The following is a 12,887-nucleotide window of genomic DNA, read 5'->3' on the forward strand; positions in this document are numbered from 1 at the left end:
GGATTTTAAATGTCATTTAAAAAATAAACGTTCGCAAATTCTTCTTTTCCTTTCCCTCCCTGCTTAACTTACTCCTTACCTTTCATGTTTCAGAGAAAACAGTCTGCCTAGGGATGTCAGAAAGTGGCTTCTGTATTGTTTCCTTTTGGAATGCTGAATTGTAAGTGTGTGAGTGAGTGCCCAGAGCTCTGAAGGCAAGCCATGCACAGACAGATAAAAGAGAAAAGATCTCTTCACCCAGGGCTGGGGGCCTTCTTCCCCTTAATTCAAACACGGTCTATGAACACCACTGGTAAAGTCTTAAATCACAGGATCATTTAAAAGGATTTTTAAGATAGCCATGTAACTGTGAGTTGGCAGAAAATAAAAACAAACAAAATACAGGATGGCAAACTGCTCTAAATTATAATATCCTTTTGTTTCTCCTTAAATACATACTTTCCTTCTAAGGGCAGTAAAATGTATCTTTCCTAAGCTGTATTTTATCCAGTGAAGGACAGCAACAAACACCTTTTAAAGCTCTTAGTAGGAGTGTAAGTGCTGTTCCGTCATTAGAAGTTTTAATTAATTTTTCTTAGAACAAAAATATTCGGCTGGCTCAAAAGATTTCATTATTGTGGCATACATTTAATTAACTTAATCCTAAAGCTGCATCCCACTTATTTCTAAATTTTCGGAAACAGGAATGAAACAATTTGCAATTTTAAAAGATAGTACCTAGTGGGAATGTAAGTTTAGTCCCAGTCATCCTTAAAACACATTTTTACAACAGGATAACTTTAGAACTTAAACGTAAATCTTTATCACTTTTTCTCATTCTACATATGTCATCATATTTCATTCCTGCAATAAGGTTTGGAGAGCACTGAAGCATTTTTGGACAGCTATCTTTTCACTGCTTGCCTAAAAACCAAAGCCTGAAAGATAATAGTCAGATTTCTTTTTTTTTTAAAGAAATAAAGTCTTCTACTGTAAATTAATGTGACTGCCTCCCCCCACATTATACTAAAATTTTTGCATAGAATATTTGTGTTTCATATCATTATCAAGAACCTTCCATTTTATTGCGGGCATCTACTGCTTTAATTAACATGTAACATCCAAAGGAATACAAAGGAATTATTTACTTCGTTTCTAAAACACTGTAACCTAACTTAGGTCGCTTATAACTTCATGCATAGTCTGTTGATTTCCACTGCATTTAACAGAATATAATTTGGAGAATATCTGATTCACGTTGGAGTAATTTAGTTTTCACAACCATTTAGCTTTAAAAAAAATATTTTACTTAGTTCTCCTCCTGATGACGGTCAGTACAACAGAGCAATCTATATGTGAACGTGCCTTAAGTGAAGAGAGAACAGACTATCTTTTATGCTCCATGAACAATCAGCTTCAGAATAATTAAATCAGAAAGAACTATTTTTTAAACAGTTCGCCCGAACAATCGAGGGAACACACTACTTGACTAAGGCTCAGCCCCAGACAGGCTATTTCTGGCCTGTTGCAAAATACGATCAGGAACTGTGGCAATATCTTGATTACAACCCTGAATGATTGTGAAAAACACAGGCTGACAGAAACTTTAATCCCACGGTGGGTAAAAAAAACCTGAATGTGTTTCACCCCTAAATAAATTCAGTAACAACAAGGGGAATTCAAAAGAGAACTTGTGAATAATTTACTCCATCTTAGGTTTTCAAATAAGGGCTCTGGACCCCTCCACACGCTTACACTAGGAGGTTCACCACGCTCTCATTTCTGAAGTGAAATTAAAAATGAATAGCAGTGCCTCAGCTTGTTAATTGTTAAATACAAGGGGTTTTACTCTATTAATTAAAATATGCTTTAATAAAAGGAGACATTGCACATTTTGATAACGACCCTACAAAGCTGAGAAGTATTTACATTGTTGCATTTTGGGGCGGCTGTGAAAGCCGATTTTAAGCTATTCAGGAGCCACAATAATAAAGCTTTAAAATTCCTCACTGGGATGCAATGTAGTTCTTTTGAAGGAAAGACTGTCTTTCTCATTCGGCAGAAATAAATCCATTCATTTGATCATGTAGTCATTGAGGGCAATAGAAAACAAACCAAGTGTGAGAAATTCTATGTGATGAAGTAAACAAAACAAAAAAAAAATCCATTTCCATGACAAAAAGATTCTTTGTCCTTAATCTACCCACCATATGCAAGCGTTTCTTTTTAGCATATCTCCCGTTCTAATCTTGGGTGACCAGGCGACACAGATAAGACTCCCTTACCTCCGCTGCGACAAAAAGACCCTCACGAGTTCTCAAATTTTGTTTAATTCCTGAATTCCCAGCCGCGTAAGAAGTCTTTACTCCCGTTCTCCATTCCGATGCGGACGTATACCGGCTTTTGCAAACTTTACGACACCGCACGCTAAACTCTTCAACTTTTTATTTTCTGCAGGCTAATTCTCAAAGCGAAAAGACGCGTATCTGCTCTAAACCACTTAGAATAGGTTAATCTAAAAAGTTGGCCGGCCTATTTTGTAGGGAACAAACTACTCGATGCCCGGGCTCCGGGGCAGTGGACGGTCTCCCTGCGTCCCGCGATCGCGCCGCGGCCGCCCCTCCCGCCCCCTGGGGATCCGCGGGCAGCGGGAGGCCGGAGCGGCCGGGGCCCTAACTTCCCGGGCTGGGGCGCGGCCACGGCCAGCCGGCTCCTCGCCGAGCGCTAACTTTCGTGGCTCCTACCTTCCCTACTGGATGGGCAGGAAGTTCCTACCCGCCAGCTGGCTGCAGAGTTGCCCGCGGCGCCTCCAAAAGAACAGGAAGAGGCCCCAGAAAACCGAGAGGCACCAGAAACGTGCCGGGGTCCTACCGCGTGCAAGGACCACCCCCCCGCGCCGCTGCGCAGCTCACCCCGGGGTTAATTCCCAAGGCGGCCATTAGGAAAGGCCAGGCGACACCGACTTCCTACTGTCCTCGGAATGGGATCACTGGTTTGTCGGCTCGCCCGGAACCGCGGGCTCCGCGGCCCTCGGGCACACAGGGCGGCCGCTGGCCAGCCGGGGTCAGGGCGGCGGACCCGCTCCGAGCGCGCACCGGCCAGGGCGCCGGGCGCCTAACAAAGCTGTCCCGGCAGCGGCCTCCCGGCCCGCGTCCGGTGGTGGGTGAGCCCCGGACGCGTCCCCGCCGCCGCGACCGCCCTGGGGACGCCGCGATCGCCGAGGCCGGCCCCAGCGTCCGGGCGCGGGGAGCCCGAGGGGCGGCGCGGAGGCGGCGGCGCGGCCCCTCCCGCCAGCGCCCGGCTCGGCCCGCCGGCCTCCGCCGGGCAGCGCGGACTCCGAGCGGTCCCAGAGCCGTGGCGCCTCCGTGCGCAGCTCAACTCCGGGCGGCCGAGCCAAGTTTACTTCTCCCGCACTCCCGCGCCGCGCGCTCCGGTGGAGGACCGGGTCCCCGGGCAGGCCCGCCCGGGCCGAGCGCCGCGCGGCAGACACTGGCTCGCAGGAGCCGGGGAACTTCCCCGGTGCGCGGCGCCCGCCGCCCGCGCTCCCCCCAGGCCCCCGGGCGCCGCCGCGGTCCGCGGGCCCTCACCGTGCTCGGGAGCCCCGTCCGGCGGCGGCAGCTCCTCGTCCGACTTGAGGTGCTGGGGCTTGGCCTGCTTGCGCCGAGACATGCTGCTAGCGGCGCGCGAGCCCCGCGCGGGGAAGCGGCATCAGCGGGGCGGCCAGCGGGGACGGCGCGGGGCGGCCGGGCGGGCGCGGGGCGCGGGGCGCGGGGCGCGGGCGGCGGCGGCGGCGGCGGTTACGCGGGCCGCGCATGGGGCTGAGCAATTAGGCTGGTGAATAATGCATGGCCATTAGCGGAGGGCCGCGCCGATTGGCCGGCCTCCAGCGGACTCGGGCGGCCTATGCAAATGAGGCCGCGCTCGCAATTAGCGGCCGCGCGGCGAGGAGGGGCCGGCGCCTGCGGGACCCGGGCGCGCGGCCGGCGCCGCCTCACATCGCGGGCTCCGCTCTCCTCGGCGCCCGGTGCGGCCCGGCGGGCCGGGAGCGGCGCGGGCCGCGGCGGCCGCCTGGCCCCGGGCACAGGCAGCAAACTTTGGCGGCGTCCGCGCGGCGCCTCTCCGCCGGCGCGCCGGGCTCGCCCCTTTATAGAGTGTCTGCGCCGCCGCCCGCGCCCCGCGCCGCGCCCCCCCCCGCCACCGCCCGCCTCCCCTCCCGGAGCGGGCGGCCGCGGGCAGGGCTCCGGCCGGCGCCTTTGTCTCGCCGGGCTGCTCGGGCGCCGAGCCTCCTGCGCTCCGGGCGCGGAGGGCCGGCCGGTCGCCTCCACTCGTCCGCGGCGGCTCTCGGCGCGCCGGCCCCGCTCAGGCTCTGGTGTCCCCTCTCTCCGGACCTTCTCTCCGGGCTCGTGTCCCCTCCGCGGGCTCCCCCGGCGGCCGGCCTGGCCCGGAGGCTCGCGGCCGGAGCGGAGCGGAGTGCGCACGCCGGGGTGGCGGGACTTCGGCAAGACCAACTTTCCGGTTCGGAAGCTGCGCGGGCCGAGCGGCTCCTCCCCTCCCCTCCCCTCGTCCTCCCTCCCCTCGTCCTCCCTCCCCTCCGCTCCCTCCCCCGTCTCCCCGCCCCCCCACCCCCGGGCCCCTTGACTCCTGAGCGCCCGCCCCGCCCGCCGCCGCCACCGGGGCCGCCTCAGCCCTTCGCCCGCCCGCCGGGCCTCCCCGCCGCCAGCGGCTCCTTAAATCCAGGGGAAGGGAGGGGATGACAGGGCTCCGGTGTCCCCCCCCACCAGTTCCCTTGCCCGATGGGTGCAGTCCTGGGGCGCCTGTGGCGTGGGCAGGGGGCGCAGGGTGCCCCGAGACCGCGTTACTGAAAGTTCCAAGTCCACAAAAGTCCTGCGCGCGGCCCCCCGTGTTCTAGGACTGTCGGGGGCGACGTGGGGGGAGGGCAGGTGAGGGGGAGCGCACATTCGGACCGGCCCAGCAGCCCCGGGCAGCCGGCGCCGCGCGCTTCCCGCACGCGCACCCAACCTTCGCGGGTTGTCAGGCACGCGCCCTCGCCCCCGCGCGCGCAACCCACCGCAGACGTGCACACGCGCCGTCGCCCACTCCCGCGCGCTCATTCCCGCGCGTGTCCTCCATCGCGAGCGGCTGCTGGGATGTGCTCCAGGCCCCGTCGCCGCAGAGCCTGCGCCTGTGCCCTCGCCCCAGCGTGTCTCTTTTCATTTCCTAAATTTATAATATTTGTCCTCACAAGTGGCCCTGTCTGGTACGAAGCTTTGGCACAGATGGCCTCCCGGCGCTTCCCCCAGGGTCGCGTGCTGGCGGGGAACAGCCGGCGAGCACACAGCCCCGGGCGCCCAGAGGGCTGCGATCTCCCTGCGTGGCTGGGCGCGGGGCTCTGACTAGTGGGGATCCCCCGCCCCGGCTGGACCCCGGCACCGCGCCGCTCGCCCGGCTCTCCAAGGGCTGCTTTTCCGTTCTAGAATCTTCCCGCTACCCAGCCGCGGTTCTCCCGCGCGCCTCTAATTGTGTAAGTTTCACGAAGCAACAGCTTTGGGCTCCAGGAAAAGCGCAGGAAAATCATACAGAGGAAGGAAGTGCACAGGTTGGAATCATCTCCAAAGAGACCCCGCCGCCACTTTTGCCACCCTCCTCCCAACCAATCCCTGAAGGTCGGTTTTGCTTTGCTGTTTGGTGGCAGGCGTATTCATTTAGGAAATTTTGTTTTTGAAAAGAAAAAAATGACATCTGAAAGATGTTCGAAATCTAGAGTTACCCCCCCACACACACACACACCACGGTAGGGCTTTTATAGTTAAGCTGTGGGGAGAAAGGTCTGTATCGCTAGTGCGCTGTCAACTTTGGCAAATGCTGCAAGCATTTTGGGGACGCTCTCGCATCCGGCGCAGAGGCGCTCGGCAGTGAAAAGTTCGCAGCCAGGGTTTTGGGGCGAGCGGGCCAGGAACTCTCCTGGCAAAAGAGTGGCAAAGAGAGGAGGAGGGAAGAGGAAGGGACGTGTGTTGGTGGGGGAGGGCGGTGGTAGAGAGTGGAAGTTTCTTGCAGAATTTACAGGACGGACCAGAGTTTGGGGAAGTTGCAGCGCCGCAGCAGAGAGGTAGATGTCTGCTTCCCGGCAGAGAAAGAACACAAAACGATCGTCGGTGGGTCGGGTTAAAGGTGCACTGCCTGCTTAATTCTCTCTTTTTTCCCTCTTTTTACAAAAATCGACACTTTGGGGAAAAGAAGCAAACGTAGGTTCCCGCGGCGTCCGAAGTCCCTCAGAGGAAGCCCGAGCCCGGCTCCCCGGCAGCCTCCTGGCCCGGTGTCACCGACTCCTCCTCTTTGGGCCGCTTTGCACGCACCGGCCCCACCTTTTTTGTTCCTAAAGCCATTCGTCCGCCCCTCCCAGCCCCCCACTCTCTCTCCGACACACTGGCACGATTTCCTTAGGGCTTTCCCGGACTCCTGAACGACACTGCTTAATTCCGTCGACTTGCTCTGCATTTTCTACGGTGTGCGGCCGTGGGGAGGATCTTAAGTTCCTCCAGCGAAGGCGAAAGTGAGACCCCGGCCCTTTATCTGTAAGAAGCGAGCTGTCAGATTGCAGAGGTGTCGCGCCCGCCCGCGCTGCGCGTTTTAAGTGCGGAGACACAGCAGGCTGGGCTCGGCGCTGCGGTGAACGCAGTGGTTCCCCCAAAGTGAGCGGCCGCGGAGCAGGACACGGAGCTCGCGGTCTGACCGGCCCGGCGTGGGGTGCGGTCCCTGCCCAGGGCGCGCGCGGTGGGGTCGCCTGGCCGAAGGTGCGGGCTCCACCTCGGCCCCCGCGCTCTCCACGCTGGGATTTCATTGAGAAGATGGAGCAAAGACTTGGACGAAAGAGCCGGGGAGGCTGTGAAAGGGGCACCTACACAAATTCCCCGCCACTGCCAGAATGGTGCGGATCAGTAAATTGTGTGGCGCACCTTTTAAAAAATTGATTCGGGTGTTCAAGATCAATAAAATTAAACAAAAAAAGTAGAGGCCGAAAATAAAAGGCGAGTTACCTTCTGAGTTAACCTGTTCTCCCTTCCTCGCCTCCCTCCACCGAGGTCTGAAACTTTTAATTGTTTTTATTTAGTGCAGCAAGTTTTAATGAAAGCACAGGCGTCTAAAGTTTGAGTTCCAGCAATAGGTTTATCGCCAGGTGACAACGTGTCAAGCAGAATATCTTCACAGATGAGATACAGGATGTGTCCTCCAGTCACGCCCAGACTGGAGGACCCCCGGAGCTGTGCATCAGAGACGCAGACACCGAGTCGCGCTGGCGACACACAAGTCCCTACCGTCACATGACCACTGCCTATTAAAATATTGTGATACCTAAACACTCCTGCAAAAACAAAAGTTGCTTTTCTTCCCTATAATTAAATCTAATTTGTTAATTGTCTTTCCTCTTGCAATGTTGTTTTCATCTTAGGAGGTGACACGTTATTATTTTGTCTACTTAATAATATTATTTACAAATTAATACTGTACATTTTACATTTGTGGAACGTATAATTAGGTGTTTGATTAATTTGTATCATTTATTCAGATAAAACAGAAAGCCTATGTGCAAGATTGATTTGACAAGGGGATGTTGGAGACTTGCTTCTATTTTAATGTCCCAGTTTACTGAAGCTACTGGCTTTCCATCCACAAAAGACAGTTTTGCATAAGGTGCATTTGTTACTTTATTTACAATGTGCTTACTTCCCCAGCTACTTTATACAAAAAGAGTATTTAAATGTTAGGGCTTTATTTTCTCTTTTCATTCTTTTTTCCCCTCCCAAATCAAAGTTCCTTTCTTCTTCTCCCTGGCCTTCTCTCCCCTGTCTCTGGTTCCTCCCCCACCCCAACTTTTGTTTTAGGTCCTTACCATTAAATCCAGCGTGATTTTGTGTCTTTAATGCTGTGACAAGTGACTGCTAATTGGTTCTCACTTGAGCAAAGATATTACCATACTAATATTATTATTGGTAAGAAGAGGTAATTGATAACACCACCTGCCACTCTGGGGCAATCATGATGATAAATGTTTCCATCAACAGGAAATCTGTGCTTGGTGTACCACAGCCCAACGCAAACAGCATGTCAAGTGCCAATTATAAAGATGTTGCTTTTCTATTACATTTGGGCGGGGGGCTGGGCTAGAAAACGTGTAGCCAAAAATCATACGTATGTTTTTTTTTTTCTGACCGTCTTGCTCACCCATTTGAAAATCACTTTCCCTGTAAAAATAAAATGCTCTCCCTAAGTAACCCAACATATAGCTAACTGCCGTGCCCACATTGCACACAACTCCTGCTGTCGCCCCCTCTGCTTTCAAAGCTGTTGAGATAAATATGTCTAAATATTTTTATAGATAGGTGCCACGTGTGTAATATATAAATCCATCTAGGTCTGTGTGCTCCGAAGCTGTCTTGTATGTTCTTTCCAGGTCGGCTTGCAACCTCACATGTGGGCATCACAGGCAAACATTCCATGTCTTTTTCTGTCACACGCAGGGAAACATCAGCACGCAGCCATTCGTCTTCACACTTAGGGACGCAAAAAGCCATGTGAAAGTACTTCTCCTGTGACCACTGAGCCGCATATGTGGGCTGCATGTGGGCCCGGCTGGGGCACTCCAGCATGTATGATTCCATAATGGCCAGCTAAAACTTTGACTCCCTTGCCCATAGGGAGGCTCAAACGATTATTATTAGCTTGCACTATTAGATGCAGGCCTCAAAAGGCGAAATCAGCTATTGATAATTGCAAGAAGTATACAGCAGCTACTGTATCGATCGGCTTGTCCCTATTCCCCTGGTATGGGAGAGATAAGAAGACTCACTCTTTAGTGCAATATAATTTCTTTTGACCTATCTGCTTGCTACAGACTTATGATGAATAGCCGGACTGGTTAAAGTCCTTTATCACGAAAGTTACCCCTTGATATAATATTGATTCTTTATAACTAGCTCCAAACACAAAAATCAAACTGTCCACTTGACCATCATCATCATCAATATCATCACAAAGCCTCCGGAATAGAGATCAGCACGAGCCTGAAAACGCTTTCTATAATCTTCCCGGCTAATCTTTATTTGCTGATGATGAAAAGAAGGAGGGAGGGCGGGGGGCCAGAGGGAGAGTGAGCGGAATGTCATTTGGACGAACACTATATTTATATGTGTACATACATTAGGCCGAGAGCAGGCGGTCTCTGCTCGTGAGCACGCGCGCGGGCATCGTGACCACCCTCCGCAGGGCTCGGCCTGCCCACCCGCCCTGGGGGAATCGGGGAGCCGGGAGGCCCAGGGGATTGGGGGTGGAGGGAGACAAAAAGGGCTCCGTGCGAGCTGCCTGACGGCAGGCACAGGATGAGACCCTCCGCCTCCTGCTCGCTCGAGATCAATGTCGCGCGTCCTTGGCTCTCGGGCCCGCTGCGCTCCCGGGAGCGCGGGCGGCGAGGGGCGCACGCCGGGTGGGCTCGCCGGCTTGGAGGGGCCGCGCCGCCCCGAGGAGCACATCAAAAGCCGTCCGTCCGGGCAATTCGTGTGCATTTCCCCTATTAACAGCGTTTCCTGCGCCCGCCCCGCCCCCCGCGCCAGCAGGCTGCCCGGCCGCGGGGACGAGCGGCTCGCGAGCGTGCCCGGCGGTGTGCGAGTGCGCGCGTGTCTGCGCGTGGGCGCCCGCGGGGGTCCCCGGGCCAGGGGGCGCCCTTGCACGCCAAGGCCCGGTCTAGGCCGAGTTTCGGGCGCGTGTTGGGAGGAGAGGGCCGTGGGGTGCGGCGGGGGACACAGGGAGGACGCGGGCGGAAGCCTCCTGGCACCTTCTCGGGCCCAGCGGCCGCGCCTACAGGCACTCAGTCTCCAGGGCGGCCGTCTTCGGGGCCTTCGCTTCAGTGGGATCCGAGGGACCCCTGCCCTCGACCCCTCCGCAAATCCTTCCCACCCGCGTTTCGGCAACCCTCAGACGTCGCGGACCAAGTCGGGGCGGGGATGTGAAAAGCGAGACCAGCCCACCGCATCCTCCCCGGCTCCTAATCCGCGCGGCGGCGGGGCCAGGGCACGGAGGGTCCCCCGTCGTCCGGACGCCACTCAGTTTGGAGGACGCGGCCCGCTGTCCCAGTCCGCCGTCGGGCCCACCCGAGGGGCGTCCGGGGCTCCGCGTGGGGTCCCTGCGGTCGCCTGGCACGCCGGGCTGGGGTCTCGCAAGGCGAAGCTGGAGTGCTTGGGCGTCAGGCGCCGCCCCACCCCGGCCCCCGCCCTGGGCCCGGGTGAGACCCCGCGAATTCGGCGCGGGCCGGTGGGGGAGGGGCGCGGGTTCCCGCGCGCGAACACGCGTGAGGCGCCTCGCTGGAAAGCACAGCCGCTCTCCATAACGTGTTCAAAGACGTTTTAGGAAGGCGGGCACAACTTTGATGTGACCGTTCCCATCGGCCTTGGCTTCCTCATTATCACAAGTGTCGTTTGCTTTGGCTCCAATCTCTGCAAAAGCGCAGAGCTGAAATTCTGCAGAAGCCGGCCTTGCGGAGGGCTCCTCGAGGTCCCCGAAGCGCTGTGCTGGCGACAAAGACCACTCAGCCCCAGTGCAGGTCCGCTCCCGTTCCGGGTGGACGTCTGCGCTGTGATCGGACGCCCCGGGCCTTTCACTGAACGGACCCATTCAGGCTGTCCCTGAAGGTCAGGCATGGGGGAGAGGAACAATTAGTCTGTCCACATCCTCCTGGAAACCATCAACAGCAAGAGAAAACCGACCTGGTAGCAGAACAAACAGTCTCCCACTCAAACCGTGCAGTCGGATTGATGAGCTAAATAAATGAGTAAGTTTGTCCGGACACGTGGCCCCTCCTCGCTAATGACTGTGCTTGGCCTGTGTGGATGCAGCCAAGGCACAGGGTGCGTCTCTCGGCCTTCCCGACCCGTGCTGGGAAAGGAGCGACCTTCTGCTCTTACACGTGCCGGGGAGCCCTCAGATCTGCACATCTCTGCTTCTCCCTCTGCACTGCTGGCCACTGCTGGCCAGTGTTGCCTAATGATGTATTCTGCATCTTGAGCTGTATATGTCTGATTCATCCAGACTTTTCTGTTTGAAGTCAGACATGAGAGGAGTGATGCAGAGGCCCCGCCATCACAGGGTGTGCTCCCTGCCCTTCCACGGAGGGAGACACTGTACCCCAAACACACTGATTTTCTTGGCATCAGAAAGTTAAGGAAAAAGGAATCTTTTATAAAAATTGTACTCAGTGTGCGGAAAGTGGATTTTCCGAAAGTCTGGGGATGTTTGCATGCTGTGCGTGTGTGCTCTTTAAGAAAACCTACTGAATTAGTATTCATAAAATAGGAAGTTGGAGCTTCTCTGGTGGCTCAGTGGTTGAGAGTCCGCCTGCCGATGCAGGGGACGCGGGTTCGTGCCCCGGTCCGGGAGGATCCCACATGCCGCGGAGCGGCTGGGCCCGTGAGCCATGGCCGCTGAGCCTGCACGTCCGGAGCCTGTGCTCCGCAACGGGAGAGGCCACAACAGTGAGAGGCCCACGTACTGCAAAAGAAAAAAGAAAGTTGAAGGGGCCATTACTCACTCAACAAAGGGTTCTTCACTTTTCTGGGTGTGTAACTGCAGATTTCTCTAAAGTAGCCAGTGGGGCAGTATATGGTGAAGTAGCCAGTATGCACAGTAACACATCAATTTCATAAAACTAGGCTCACCTACATCCCCGGCAGAAATGGAGTGGCTCTTCGGGACCGAGGACGTTTTCCTTTGATTCCTCCAGGGAGATGCTGCAGCCTGCAGTCTGTCCACTGCAGAAACCCACGAGGACTGGGCAGCTCTGCTCCCCACGCCCTCGGTCCCGGGCCGGCGGCAGGTCTGTCTTGGACCGTGATGACCTTGGGCCTGGTCAGGGCTGTTGAGGTAAAACCATCCTCAGAGGCTGAAAGAGAAAATGACCGGCTGGAAGAGGGGGTCTAGGCATGCGAGGAAAGCCAACAACAGTAAAGGCATTAATGACAGTTATGCCAAAGAGGGAACGCTTGTTTACATGTTGGAGCCACTATGACCGCAAAAGGAGAGTGGGAGAGAAACCCCAGAAACCAGGATGGGAGGGGCCGTGGCCCCGCCAGAGGAGGGTGGGGTAGGAGGGAGGCCGAGAGACCAGCGTGGATGAGGAAGAAGAGAGAGGGGGAGGAGGTGACGGAGCAGTGGCCCCGGGCCCCAGAGCCATGGCCTCGCCCAGAGAGCCTGAAGGGAGGGCACACATCAGCACCCTGTGCCCTGTACCGTGATGGGAGGACCACCCTTGTCTCCACCACCGACACGTCCACACCACAGAGATGCTCTAGTGAGACCTGGTCTACGTCACCTGAGCTCAGCACCGACACCCCCGGCCCCAGCTTCTGTCTTTAGCCGAGTCCCACATCCTCTGTTAGAAAGAAGGTCCACAGAATTTGTGAAAGTGGCTCTGAAAGTGCTTGGTAAACAGAATGACTATGGGGGCCGTTTATTTGTTTTGGTGAATTTGAGCAAAGGAAATCATACTTGCTCTCATGTCCAGAGCACAGCTCTCACCTCGTTTTCTCCAGTTGTCTCTCTTCTATGAACCCTGAAGATTACAGTCCTTCCCATGCAATTTAACTCTGGTCAGACTTCTTCTTTTTTCTTTTTTGATGGGGGCCATTTTTAAGGTCTTTGTTGAATTTGTTACAATATTGCTTCTGTTTTATGTTTTGGTTTTTTGGCCACGAGGCGTGTGGGATCTTAGCTCCCCAGCCATGGATCAAACCCACACCCCCTGAAGTGGAAGGCTAAGTCTCACCCATGAGACCACCAGGGGAGTCCCCCAGACTTCATTTTAAATTATTCTCAAATTCATTTCACAGCCGGCTTTTGTGCGCCCAGACCAGAAGGCTCTCCAT

The 12,887-nt window shown here is 55.6% G+C and overlaps 1 protein-coding gene and 1 long non-coding RNA gene across 5 annotated transcripts in view; one reads left to right on the top strand and one right to left on the bottom strand.

Annotated features, from left to right (window-relative positions):
• The window catches only part of SALL3 (spalt like transcription factor 3), a 43,246-nt gene extending 39,533 nt beyond the window's left edge, over positions 1–3,713 (bottom strand). For all 4 annotated transcript variants that reach the window (XM_067698796.1, XM_067698798.1, XM_067698797.1 and 1 more), the window contains exon 1: positions 3,567–3,713. In XM_067698796.1, coding sequence (XP_067554897.1) covers positions 3,567–3,648 — 82 coding nt within the window. In that variant the 5' untranslated portion in view covers positions 3,649–3,713. The remainder of the gene's footprint in view (positions 1–3,566) is intronic.
• A 465-nt stretch (positions 3,714–4,178) lies between these two features.
• Positions 4,179–7,396, top strand: LOC137203180 (uncharacterized). The gene is made up of 3 exons (XR_010932970.1): positions 4,179–4,494; positions 5,454–5,642; positions 6,214–7,396. It is a non-coding gene; the product is annotated as an uncharacterized lncRNA (long non-coding RNA).
• Positions 7,397–12,887: the final 5,491 nt, after the last annotated feature.

The sequence above is a fragment of the Pseudorca crassidens genome, chromosome 12, assembly GCF_039906515.1.
Source record: "Pseudorca crassidens isolate mPseCra1 chromosome 12, mPseCra1.hap1, whole genome shotgun sequence".
NCBI classification, from domain to species: domain Eukaryota; kingdom Metazoa; phylum Chordata; class Mammalia; order Artiodactyla; family Delphinidae; genus Pseudorca; species Pseudorca crassidens.